This window comes from Gopherus flavomarginatus, chromosome 3 (assembly GCF_025201925.1).
Source record: "Gopherus flavomarginatus isolate rGopFla2 chromosome 3, rGopFla2.mat.asm, whole genome shotgun sequence".
Lineage (NCBI taxonomy): Eukaryota > Metazoa > Chordata > Testudines > Testudinidae > Gopherus > Gopherus flavomarginatus.
The window spans coordinates 85,918,477-85,931,711 of NC_066619.1; the positions used below are offsets into that span (position 1 = coordinate 85,918,477).

At 42.2% G+C, this 13,235-nt stretch overlaps 1 protein-coding gene across 2 annotated transcripts; it reads right to left on the reverse strand.

Moving 5' to 3' along the window:
- Positions 1–76: 76 nt before the first annotated feature.
- Positions 77–12,599, reverse strand: S1PR3 (sphingosine-1-phosphate receptor 3). Of its 2 annotated transcripts, XM_050945913.1 has the most exons (3): positions 12,234–12,599; positions 11,563–11,756; positions 77–3,747 (listed from the first exon to the last, which is right to left on the reverse strand). In XM_050945913.1, the coding sequence occupies exon 3, from the start codon at positions 3,579–3,581 to the stop codon at positions 2,439–2,441; it is 1,143 nt and encodes a 380-aa protein (XP_050801870.1). In that variant the 5' UTR covers positions 3,582–3,747; positions 11,563–11,756; positions 12,234–12,599; the 3' UTR covers positions 77–2,438. The 2 variants fall into 2 exon arrangements, with proteins under 2 accessions (XP_050801870.1, XP_050801869.1); XM_050945912.1 differs by lacking the exon at positions 11,563–11,756.
- Between the last annotated feature and the right edge of the window lie 636 nt (positions 12,600–13,235).

Genomic DNA, 13,235 nt, shown 5'->3' on the forward strand with positions numbered 1-13,235 from the left:
AGAATGCAGCTTTTGGGCTAGGGCAAGACTGGTCATTTAAACAAATCAAACATTTAGAAGAACCGGGTAACAGAAGGACTTTAGCAAACATTTTTAATGACATTCATTTCAAGAGAACTGTCCAAGACTGGAGAGTATAACCACACATCACGCCAAAATGTAAAGAAGCAAACCATGAAACTACAATACAGCCACGGTTTAGCTTATAACGAATACGCATACAAACCCTACAGCTATGATTCACTTCATAGCCACAGTTGAGTCTCCTAGGTCTTTACACTTGTTTCCTTGCCACTCTTTGCCAAGGTTTTCTTTCAAGTTGCTAATAAATTATAACTCTCTGCTTTGGGCAGTCTTTATTTTATACAAGTAATTTCATATTTATTGGTATCTTCACAGTTGCTGCAAAATCAGCCTCTTTCTTTTTACAGCTGTCAAAAGACTACTGCTGACATTTTTAACACATAGACTCTTACCCTGCACTTGACAATAAAAAGGCAAAATGGTATATGTTGAAAGGCTTTTGTTACATACATTACAGGGTTTATGCACTGTACATACTTGGACATATTCTTTAAACACAGCTGCTTTAATTAAGAGAAGAGAAAAAAAACTAAGCGCCAGTTTTTGTAAGTTGTGAATTAACAAGAGTTATGATTGTTTGAGGATTACGATACCTTACTTAGTGATTTCCTGCCATTGCGGGGGCTTCAGGCAGTGGTGCACCTCTTCTTTCCCTATGGCACATAATAATCTATAGTCTCCTGTGGGCTGTAATACTTTGGTTTAATTTTGGTTGTTGAATTTAATGTGTGGGTGCTGGGTGCGGTGGGAGACTGTGATATACAGGCACTGAGACTAGGTGATCTGGTGGTCCATTCTGGTCTTAAACTCTATGACTCTAATGCTTGTTTTGATTCATTTAAACAGGGATTTTCAAATGGGGACAACAGGTGCTCAACTGCTATTGAAAGTCAATGGGAGCTAATCTGAGCACCTAATTCACATAGGTTCCTTTGGCAAATCCTAGCCTTAAAGCACAATTCATTTATACTTGTGTGTGAATCAGGCATGCTGCACTGACTTCAAGCAAGCTATGCTGATTTAGACCAGCCAAGGCTCTGGGCCCATATATTTATGAGCTGTTAATCACAATGGACCAGACTACCTCCTCGAAGGAGAATGCATTTGGAAGGGGACAGTGGGGCAGGAAAAGTCCACAGAGTCCTCAGAGGGGATAGATTTGGGGTGCCAAGGTGGGTACAGAGGGACTGGTCCCCAGTGGACTCATGGGCAGTCATTCCATATCCAGACGAACAAATTCTGATTCCCTTCTCTTGTGCAGCATGACTCCAAATGAACAGTTCTGCATGATCTGGATCTGTTTCTAGAAGATTTTAATACAGCTCTATGCTGTACTAACTCGTGGATGGAACTACACAGGTTCTGAAAGTATTTTGTCATGGTCCATTGCCTTTTAAAAGGAAGCCTGCTTTAACTGTAGAAGAATGCCACTTTGTAAAGACTTTCACAGGTTTGACATACTGTTTGCAGTATACAGTATTTAAAAATGTAAGTAAAAATACATGCATTGAAAAGTACCTGCACTTGATATATGTGTGAATTGTTAGATCGTATTTTAACTACCTTGACTAACAAACATATATACTCACTGTCAGTGGTTATCTGCTACAATTTGCTTAAAATAAACTAAAAAAAATTTGGCCACAGCCCTAGTGATCATACTGTTACTATGTAAATATGAGCAATCTGTGGTTACTGGTTGCAAGAAAAAGTACTTAGTAGACATAGCATCTTCATCTACTCAGTTCAGGATTACTACTTCATACATTTTCAAACATACTATTTGAAATTTCTACATACTTGTATAATCTGTATTATTGCATTATATACTGTAATACTATGCGTAGCATAATACAAACTTTTGCCATACAATTGCTATTTAATAAAGAAATGTACAAATATACAGTTATTTATACCACATACATGTAAGGCTATTAACATAATAGCAAGATATGTATAGAGAACTATAATGCACTTTGTATAATGTAAGTAACCTTTGTCCCAATTAACAATAAACAGGATAGTGGGATATGTGTAATAGCTGATGTTTCTTGTAGGTGATGTAGATGTACTGTAAGATCAGACTTTACCACATACACTGATGTCATACCTGTCATCATGATACACAAGGATTTTATGCAGACTGTTGGGTAGCAGAAAAAGCTTTCCTGAGTCAGATCTTTTACAGAATTAAAACCCAAACCAAAACAAGTCATGTGATAAACAGACACTCAGTTAAATAAGTGGTTAGCATTTTCCCCTATGATTTAAGATATGATTTAAGTGCATAAAAATTGAAAATTTGTAATTGAATCCTAAAAAGCCATAGATGAGTCCTTGACTTGCTGAGTCCTTCATTTGCACAAGTTTCCGTTCTGAAATGGTGATTTATCTTTTTCAGTTATACTTGAGGGAACACTAGTCTGTGGGAAATCATCCTTTGGTTTCTGTGCATTGCTGCTGCTAGACTTACTTCGGCTTTGATCTGGAGTGGGCTGAATAGGTAAAGATCTAGACACATTGGTCTTCACTAGACAACCACAAACAAGGCGAAAGAAAGCCCGACGCATTTCCTTGCTGGCTAAAGTGTAGATGATGGGATTCATCGCAGAATTGAGGACAGCCAATGCAATGAACCAGTCAGCCTTGTATAAAATGGCACATTCTTTTACTCTGCAGGCTACATCTATAAGCAACAGAATAAATAATGGAGACCAACAGGCAATGAAAACACCAACTACAATAACAACTGTCCTAAGTAGTGCCATAGATCTCTCTGAGTTACTATGATTAGTGACATTACGGCTACTGGATTTTACCAGTATGTAAATACGTGCATAAAGGATAACAATGGCCACCAAAATGGCTATGAAGATACTTATGCAAAATACAACATATTTCTTGGAATAAAGAGGCAAAATTGTTGAGCAGTCTGGTAAATTGTTGATACAGTTCCAGCCGAGGATTGGTAAGGCACCCAGGGAAACTGAGATAAGCCAACATGTTCCAATAAGAAGGAAGACTCTGTACTTTTTATTTGCATCATAAGGCCGCATTTTAATCATAGTTAAATGTCTTTCAATGGCTATGGCTAATAAGCTTAAAGTGGAAGCTCCTAGGGCAACAAACATACTTCCTTCCCTAATAAACCAGATTGTGTAGGACAGGCTCAGAGTTCTTTTTCCAGACATAAGAATGTTTACTTTGTAAACAATTCCAGCCAATAGGTCACAGAGAGCTAGATTGCCAATAAAAAAGTACATACGGTTGTGAAATTTGTTATTTTTCCATATGGCAATCAACACCATCAAGTTTTCCAGGACTATAAAACTGCATATGATCAGAAATGAAACAGTTGTTAATCCTATGCGATCAGTTGCCTTTTCTCTTAAAATAAGTTTCCCTGTATAATTATAGTGTAGCACGATTAGAGAGTCAGATTCTTCATTTCCTGGAGGGGTGAAAGTAGCAACAAATGGCATGGTAACTGTTGCCATAATTTGTTTTGTTTTTAAAAATCATGAAAGTTTAATTCCAATATCTTTCCACAAGAGGGAGTTCAAGTCACATTCTCTAATGAAGTTCTCTGAGTCGTTTGAGGATGCCCCAGGCTTCAGTAGTTGTTGCATGTCAACATCCAGCAGTGGCAGTGAAATCAAGAACCTGGTGGAGAAAAAGAGTCAGTAGAGTCAATATCACTGTCTTTATATAAAGAAAATCCTATGTATATGCCTTGTAATAATATATACTATGGGGAACATTAAATATATACCAAGGACTGGCATTACAGTGGGTTTGATCATTTGGTATCTGAAAGCCAACCACCTACTAACTAAAACTTTAGGCATGTACTTTGATTATAATTCTACTGATGAAAAAAAAGAGGTAAATGGAGGGTATTGACTCCTTATGTTGTTGGATCCAAAATATCTATTGCTGAGTAAACAAAGTACTGTATGTTGAACTGAGGAGTAGGGAGGAAGGTTTAGCACAAACACCCAACCAATCTCAGGGAGTTTAGTAACTACCTAATTTTGACTCTAAGCAGGAATAAGTGTAAGTAGTTTTACTTAAAATCCTCCAAAGGCAACACAATTTTTAAGATAACAAATCAGATCCTTAGCTCCTGTTATGCTCCCTGGGCCACTGAAGAAGTACAGAATGACTTTGCATCATCTCTAAAGTGTTAATGAGCATGGGAGAATCCAGAGGTGATGGTGAGGCAGCTTGGGATAGGATGGAGATATTCTGGGACAGGTTAGGAGTGTGACGGGGTCTAGACAGTGGTACTTGAATGCTATGTGCTCTACTGATGTCTAACCAGTGGAACATCCCTGGGACTGTTGTAAGTGGTTGTGGGAGCTATTTTGATCCCTGGCAGCCCTAGGATTAAGGAAGGTATAAAGGTGGATTTTAGCTACTTGTGCTCAATTTGTTAGGTGCCCAGGCCCAGCTGATACTGTAATAGATGTGTTATAAATGCCTACAATAGTTTCTCTCTCTAAGCATGGCAAAATTATACTATTTATAGTTAAGTTGATGTCTGAAAACCCATGAGCTCAAAGACAATTCTACTAGTTGGTTGCATTAGGTAACTTTTCAGTACCATTACTTTATATACAAATTAATTCCAACCTTTATTTGTATCATCTAATGAAAAATCAGTAGTTCATAGCATGTAACTTCAGAACTACATTAGTTTCTCGATTTAATTATACGTGAAAGATTAATCAGACTTATTTTACTAATACTTTTAAAAACAACTTTGATTTTTCTTTCTCTGTCATGACTTTGAATCATCACTAGTTTTTTCCTTGAACTTTGATGTAATATAAATTCATAATAGAATCTCCGAGACTCTCTTCTTTTTATTATGGCATACAAATACTGCACAAGGACTACATCACTATGCAAAAATAATATGTGATGATGTAAGTATGGTGGTGCTTCAGCCTTATGATTTTGCAGGAATTGTTAGAACTTAGATACTGCATGGTCAAACTGGCACCACCACTTAGTTATTAGGTACTAGAGAAAATACATATACTGTTCAATAAACACTATTACAACTTGGGCCTGATCCTTTTCCCACTGAAGCTGGGAGGCAAAACTCCCATTGATGTCACTGGAATAGGATTGGACCATTAGGTTGACAACAGTTTTTCTGAAGCCCTATAAATCTGAAACTTTTAAACAAAACAACTTTATTCTAAGCAGAGGTTGACTATCACAAATAATTTACAGCCTGCACACTGTACTGCACTGAAACTTTTTGGGTGATTCTCCTTCACTACAAAAGGAATTTCACATTGTCCACATTCATTGTAAGTGCCTTCCCACTATAATACATTCTTATGTGTGACCATAGAAGAAATCAGATAGCCATAGTTAGATCAAGCAAGGATGTCCATCACTGGGCACACAACAAAATGATTAGTTGATGTGTGTATGTGTATACATATATAAATAGATAACTAGATATAGATATAGATATAATAAAGTTGTATTGTATATATAATGGAAACCTACTTATAGTATCACATGCAACAAAATAAATATTTCAGTAGTCACTATTTTGTGAGTAGAGCCGTCATTTTGTTATGTATGCTCTATTATGTAGCTCTATTAAAGTCAGTGTAGCTACACCAATTTACACTACCTGACAAAATGGACTATATATTTAATCAACAGAAAATGCACAGGATATCTTCCATTGTTCCTAACTACCTCTTGTTAAAATTATGATCATATGCAGTATCACCATCAAAGTAAACCTTTGCTTGCTTTGGACAGTGTATTGGACAATCAACAATAGAGTTTCCTGCTGAACAATGGATTTCGTCAATATGATCTAAAGAAAGCAATATTACCTGCTAGGACCTACAGAAAATGAATCTCACTGACGAATCTTTTCAATATTTATATTAACAATAATGCAATAAATAATTTAAGAAAATGCTGAAAAATTAAAATTTAATCTGGAAGCAACATTTTAAAGCAATGTTTTGGACCATATTGTGCTATTGATTTTTAAGCAGCACTTCCTGTACTACAGCACTACAGATGTAGACATTCTACAAAATGTCTTTATGCCAGTTACATACAAATGACTGGTCACTGTTCACTAATCCTTCTGTTTCTCCTGTTGTCCATAGACTGTTCCAAGTTTAATAGGGTAGATGAGATCAACTTCTAATGTAACAAAGAAACAGGATCTTCCCACACTCACTTCCTCTAAACAAAACAAAAGCCATCCATGTCTTCTTCATACATTGTAAATTAAAAAGAAAAAAAAAATCACAAAACCCTAGTTTATTTCCAGGTCTCCTTTAAATTGCCCAAGCAGAAAATTGTTTCCAGCTAAACAATAACAGCAGAAAAGCTGTGAAACTTCTCTCTCCCATCATATTCACAACAATGTGATATCCATTCACCTTGAAAAACTGCATTTAGAGGTTAATGTGAACGACTCACTGAGAACACTTAAATATCAAACCTTCATCTACATGTCTGATTCAGCTGTTCTCAACGCAGACCTCAAGATAGGGGGCAAAGGTGGATGTATATCACCTTTACACCTCACTTTCTCCCCCAAAGCCCAGCACTGCTGGGGCCCAGTTTGTCCTTATACAAAGTATAGCAGCCTCCTTGCTGCTCTAACTCACATCAGCAGAAATGGCCCCCCCAGCATCCACTAAGTTGGCCTAGGCTCTCAAAGCAAAGCAGCTCTGCCAATATGCTCTCTATGCTGAGAATAGAGGAAGTAGTATAGCGTCAGTAATGTGGCTGTGGTAGCTGGGGATTTTCCCATGTCAGGGAAATACCTAACTGTGATCTCAGTGTGCTGCTGGAGTGGTGCATAGGCCTGTATGGAAGCCAAAGATCTGCCCCAACACTGTTGGCTCCAGTCTTGCACCACTGAAATCAATGGAGCAGGAGCTGGGCCATTACACATAAGTAATGTATAAGGTCTATCTTGCAAAGCGCTAAGCAACTCCTATGAGGCCTGGTCTACACTACGCGTTTAAATCGATTTTAGCAGCATTAAACCGATTTAACCCTGCACCCATGCACACAACGAGGTCCTTTATATCGATATAAAGGGCTCTTTAAACAGGTTTCTGTACTCCTCCCTGACGAGAGGAGTAGCACTGAAATCTGTATTGCCATGTCAGATTAGGGTTAGTGTGGCCACAAATCGATGGTATTGGCCTCCGGGCGGTATTCCACAGTGCACCACTATGACCGCTCTGGAAAGCAATCTGAACTCGGACACACCGGCCAGGTAGACAGGAAAAGCCCTGTGAACTTTTGAATTTCATTTCCTGTTTGGCCAGCGTGGAGCTCTGATCAGCACGTGTGGTGAAGCAGTCCCAAATCCAAAAAGAGCTCCAGCATGGACGGTATGGGAGATACTGGATCTGATGGCTGTATGGAGAGACAAATCTGTTCTATCAGAGCTCTGTTACAGAAGACGAAATGCCAAAGCATTTGAAAAAAATCTCCAGGCTATGATACAGAGTCCACAGCACAGTGCTGCGTGACAAGCGTAACGGAAAGCCTAAAAATTGATGCTCATGGAGGGAGGGAGGGGGTACCGAGGACTCCAGCTATCCCACAGTCCCCGCAGTCTCCGAAAAGTATTTGCATTCTTGGCTGAGCTCCCAATGCCTGTAGGGTTAAACACATTGTCCGGGGTGGTTCAGGGTACATCGCGTCAATTTACCCCCCCAGTGAAAGAAAAGAGGAAAAAAATTGTTTCTTGACTTTTTTCAATGTCACCGTATGTCTACTGCATGCTGCTGGTAGACGCGGTGCTGCGGCACTGAACAGCAGCTTCCTCTCCCCACCCTTCCCTGGTGGCAGACGGTACAGTGCAGAAGGACTGGTAGCTGTCCTTGTCATCATCCCATGAGTGCTCCTGGCTGGCCTTAAGTGAGGTCGGCTGGAGGCGCCTGGGTGAAAATAGGAATGACTCTTGGTCATTCCCAGCAGATGGTACAGAATGGCTGGTAACCGTCTTCATCACAGCAACTGGGGGCTGTGCTCCATCAGCCCCCACTCCCCTTTCATGTCTAAAGAAAAGATTCTGTACTGCCTGGACTATCATAGCAGTGGGATGCTGGGCTTCTCTCCCCCCACCATTTAATGTCCTGCCTGGGCTATCATAGCAGCTGGAGGCTGCCTCCCCCTCATTTTATCTCACTAAAAAGTCAGTGTTTCTTATTCCTGCATTCTTTATTACTTCATCACACAAATGGGGAGGACACTGCAACGGTAGCCCAGGAGGGTTGGGGGAGGAGGGAAGCAATGGGTGGGGTTGTTGCAGGGGCACCCCCTAGAATGGCATGCAGCTCATCATTTCTGCGGGATCTGACACGGAGCGGTTGTGCTCTCTGGTACACTGGTTCTCTAGTACACTTGCCCCATATTCTAGGCAGAACTGACTCTATTTTGGACACAACATAAAGGAGGAAATGACCCAGAGGGTCATTCCCGTTTTTGTCTTTGCACCCCCAGCCAACCTCAGTGAAGGTCAGCTAGGAGCACCCATGACAGCAGCAGACGGTACAGAACAACTGACAACCGTCATCTCATTGCCAATTTACAATGGCATGGCAGATGGTACAGAACAACTGTTAACCATCTCTGCTATCTTGCAAAGGCAAATGAATGCTGCTGTGTAGCGCTGCAGTGCCGCCTCTGTCAGCGGCATCCAGTACACAGACGGTGACAGTGACAAAAGGCAAAACAGGCTCCATGGTTGCCTTGCTATGGCGTCTGCCAGGGCAATCCAGGGGAAAAGGGCGCAAAATGATTGTCTGCCGTTTCTTTCATGGAGGAAGGAATGAGTGATGACATTTACCCAGAATCACTTGCGACACTGTTTTTGCACCATCATGCACTGGGATCTCAACCCAGAATTCCAAGGGTGGGGGAGACTGCGGGAACTATGGGATAACTATGGGATAGCTACCCACAGTGCAACGCTCCAGAAATCGACCCTAGCCTCGGTACATGGACGCACACCGCCGAATTAATGTGCTTAGTGTGACAGCGTGCACTCGACTTTATACAATCTGTTTTACAAAACTGGTTTATGTAAAATTGGAATAATCCCGTAGTGTAGACATACCCTGAGACTCCTACTGGGAATTGAGGGCTCTCAGCATCACACAATAGACACTCAGCAACTTGCAGGAGACTGAGGAAATAGTCTTCTAGGAGTTATGTTATTTGGAACAACAACGGAGAGACATTGCTCTTAATTACAAGTCAAAGTCAAAGAGGTTTTATGGGTATAAAGGAGAAAAGAATTTGGCTCATTGTTTCTATATTCTCCTTCTTACTTTTGTCTATACAAGGACATATATATTACACAGTCACATTGGTGACTGAATTATATCTCTATCCAGTACACCATTGGAACTGACCTTTCCCTACATTCCAAGAAGCAACAAAAAAAACCCTCTTAATAAAGGGACTGGAGAGTCCACACATTCCAGGTCTCCATCCTTCTCCATATGTAGCCATTTACTTTACCCACAAATGACAATTTTCAGAAAGGAGAAGGAAAAGAAAAGAATGTGTGTACGACGCCAAACTTTCTTCTATTTTATTTATTTTAAAAGCTTTTCCAGATGATGAGTAAATGTGTGTAATTTGTCAGGCACGTCCTGGTGACATTAAATTTAAGAATATAAAAAGCTTTCTGAGAACATAGGTGAATTTGAATCTACATTCCCAATTTGAAATTGAATGGCTCTAGCTGCAGATGGGATTTAGACAACAAACATCAGCTGCAGAACAATATTTCTTGGAAAGCACAAACAAACAAAAAGAAATTCAAACGTTTTTAAAATGAATGTGCTGGCAGTTTTATGGCTTAGGCCAAAACCTTTAACAAAGAGTTATTTTTCTTGGCTTCTAGCTTTTAGACAACAGCATTTTGCATTAGTAATTCTTCCAAGTAGCCAGTGTGCAATTCTCATACAGGAGCTCTGGGTGTTTTGAATCTTGGCTTTAAGCATATTGGCAAAAGTTATCTTTACTCCTTTCTTCTCACTTCCTCTAGCTGCCCTCTCTCCTGGGAAAGAATCCACTGTTCAGTTTCCAGATTCTAAAAAGTTGCAGTGACCCCAGCTTTCACTCACTTGGGTCAAAGCTCTTTCTTTTCTAAACAAAGAACTAAAGGTATGCAGATAGTCACTGTTCTAAATAGGAAGTAATTTTCTAACCCGGAACAATTCTCATGACTTTACCTGTTTAACCAATCTCTCGAAAATTCAGAGTGACACTGAGCCTTCACTTTACATATCAAACTAATTTCTCTTCCAAGATCTTTCCAAATAAAGCTGCCACAAATAAACCAAAAAAAGCAGCAAGTGGCACCAACATGTACTTTTTCAGGTTATCTAGTACAATATAAGGAAACCTTAGAAATTACATTAGATACAGTACATAGAACAAAGAACTGATTATAAAAGCTGACATGGGAGTTGTATAACTTTAAAAAAGCCTCCAAGACTGACCACCACATGAGAGTATTGAGGAATAAAATATTACAGGTACTAAAATTTGCAAGAAAAAAAATGAAATCAGTTTTAATGCAATGAGCAGAGAAATGCAGGGCTTGCAGCATATAACTTTGCCTAAGCTAATGTAATATCCAGCCAGAGGTGGAGATCTAAATTTGTAATTGACTGTAATACTACACTGCTCTTGGGCTGTAAGGCTTGGGAATGATGATATTTTCAGTTTCAAGGAACTTGATCACCAACCTTGATACTTTACTAGCACTTCCAGGACTGTTCACTGGAACTGCCCTATCACACAGCCGGCCTAAATGGTGTTCTTAGCACAATGGAGGTAAGGCTGCCTGGTTCTTGACTACTTAGGCATATCCCTTCAGGTGAAATTCGTAATAATTAATCAGCATGGAAATGGAACAAAGAATATGAGGTCTTATAACTGGGACTAGCAAGAGTGATGGACTCGTACCACAATTCCAGTCCTCTGACTTTAGGTGAAACCTTTAAACGCAAATCGGTCTAAAAATCATGACTAAGCAAATAAGTCTGGATCTGTCCAAACTAGCTGATCTCTCTCTCTCTCTTTCTCTCTCCCTCTCACACACAATCCTTTCGTCGCAAAGCACATCGCAGGTATCAGACTAGTGCAAGTGACCTGAGCCCGCAAACAGCAAAGCTACCTGCGTGTCCTTCTGGCACAATACACCCACCCATGGCGTAAAGGTCAGCCCCTGGCATTCAGGTTAAGGGTAGAGGAGTTGATACGCCAGGACCCTGCTAGCTCCAGCTAGCTCAGAAGAGTGAGATGCCAGTGAGCAAGAGGCGGCATGTACGGTTTAGTTGTTGGCCTCACCTCTGCAGTGGTCTATAACGTCTAGCTAGGTTATTTCTGTAAGCACCACTTTATATATAAGTACCTCCCCGGAGTCCTGCTTTCTGTATCTACCTGTCAAAACAGCACGCTCCGCTTTAAATCCCCACTCCGGGTCCCCTGCCCTCTGCCCGACTAGAATCTACCCCGCGTCGTGTCCGGCTCGGGCTGGAGCCACAGGCGTAAACGTTCGGATTCGCTGGGCTCACTCCCGTGCATTCGTTAGAAGCCGACACGGGCTGGAAACTAGGCAGCTCGCACTCCGCCACCTGCGCGGATTGCAAGAAGTGACTCTCGTTAGAAAAACGCCAGGCGAGCCGCGAGCTTCCAGGAAAAGCCAGTCGGAGAGTCCAAAACTCCCTCAACCTGCAGCCGGCTCTCCGCAAGGGGAGGACTGGATGGACTCGCAAAGCCGGGTGAGGGATGTGGGGGGCTGAATTCCAAGCAGGAATCAAGCATGACACCCCCTCCCGTACCCCCGCGCACACACACACACGCGCTTTTTAAAAACTCCCCTCCCCGAACCTGCGCCAAATAATCCAACCAGCCAACAGATACCTCACTAGCGACCTATAGCCGGCAATTAAAGAAGATCGTGACTCGGATTGTGAGTCCTGTAGTTATTATTACAGACACCGTTTGACTAACAGCCCCTGCAGCGGGGAGCAGAGCGTAACCAGGTTTCTAAAGAGTTTCCTGTAGTTGAAAGGTGCGGAGATCAGCGCTTTCGCTTTGCTTGTACTCACGTTTACACCCGAGCTATTGCCTGCACACTCCCAGCTCGCCTCTGCCGCTCGGGGGCATTCGGCGATCCAGCATCCTGGAGAAGATGGGGTGTCTCTGTGGGTGTCCTCCTAGTCCCCTGCGAGTGGGTGACGGGTCTGGCGCGCCTGCAGCTGCGCTGGTCTCAGGCAAATGCCCCCGAAGCCGCTTCTTTCTGGCTTCCTGCTTTCTCCACTCCCCGACTCTGTTCCGGGCCAAGCAGGGACCAGCCAGCAAACGCGTCGAGTCCAGCTGAACCTCCCCCGCAGCAGCACCGTGTGACTCTCCCCTACAGCGAGGCAGCGGTCTGCGGTGTCTCAGGGATGCTCAGCAAACTTCCCGGGCTGCCTGGGAGGAGCTGCAGCGCACTGCCCCGCTTCACAGTGCCTCCCCTCTGTGTTGCCCTCCTCCCATTCCCAGCTCTCTAGTCCTTCCGCTCCCTTTTGTCCCCCTCTCTCAGCCACTGTCCATCCCCTTCCTCTCTGCTCCTTCTACCTCCTGTGGCCCACTCCTGCCTGAGCCTTCCACCTCTTGCCATTATTCGATTCCTTCCATCCCTGCCTCTCTTTTCCACTCCACCTGTCCCTCCTCTTTCTCTTTCTGCCAGCCTTTCATTCCCTGATCCGAGCCTTTTTCCTTGACTCTTTCTTCCTAGGCTGGTCTTCTTACTCTCATTTCCCATTTCCTCCCACCCTTCCCCTCTACTTCTTTCTCCCTCTCAATTTTCCTCCTCTGCCCTTCCTCTCCTCTTTCTTTCACCTCCCTCCTCCTCCCTTTCCTTCCAAATCCCATTTCTAGACTGTTTCTCAGGTTTGTCTCAATATTGTGCTCTTGTGGTGAGGACTGAGGCTGGCTGGCTGCTGTCTCTATGATATTACTGCAGGCACTACCAGTCTCTGATACAGATGCCTGTCGGGCAAAGGTAGTGAGAGGAATGGGAACAATAGATGTAAAGGAGGGTGACAGAGGAGAGCCTTGCAGCAGTG

Coding starts and splice junctions, on each gene's coding strand:
- S1PR3 (XM_050945912.1), bottom strand. CDS start 3,581: ATGGCAACAGTTACCATGCCATTTGTTGCTACTTTCACCCCTCCAGGA.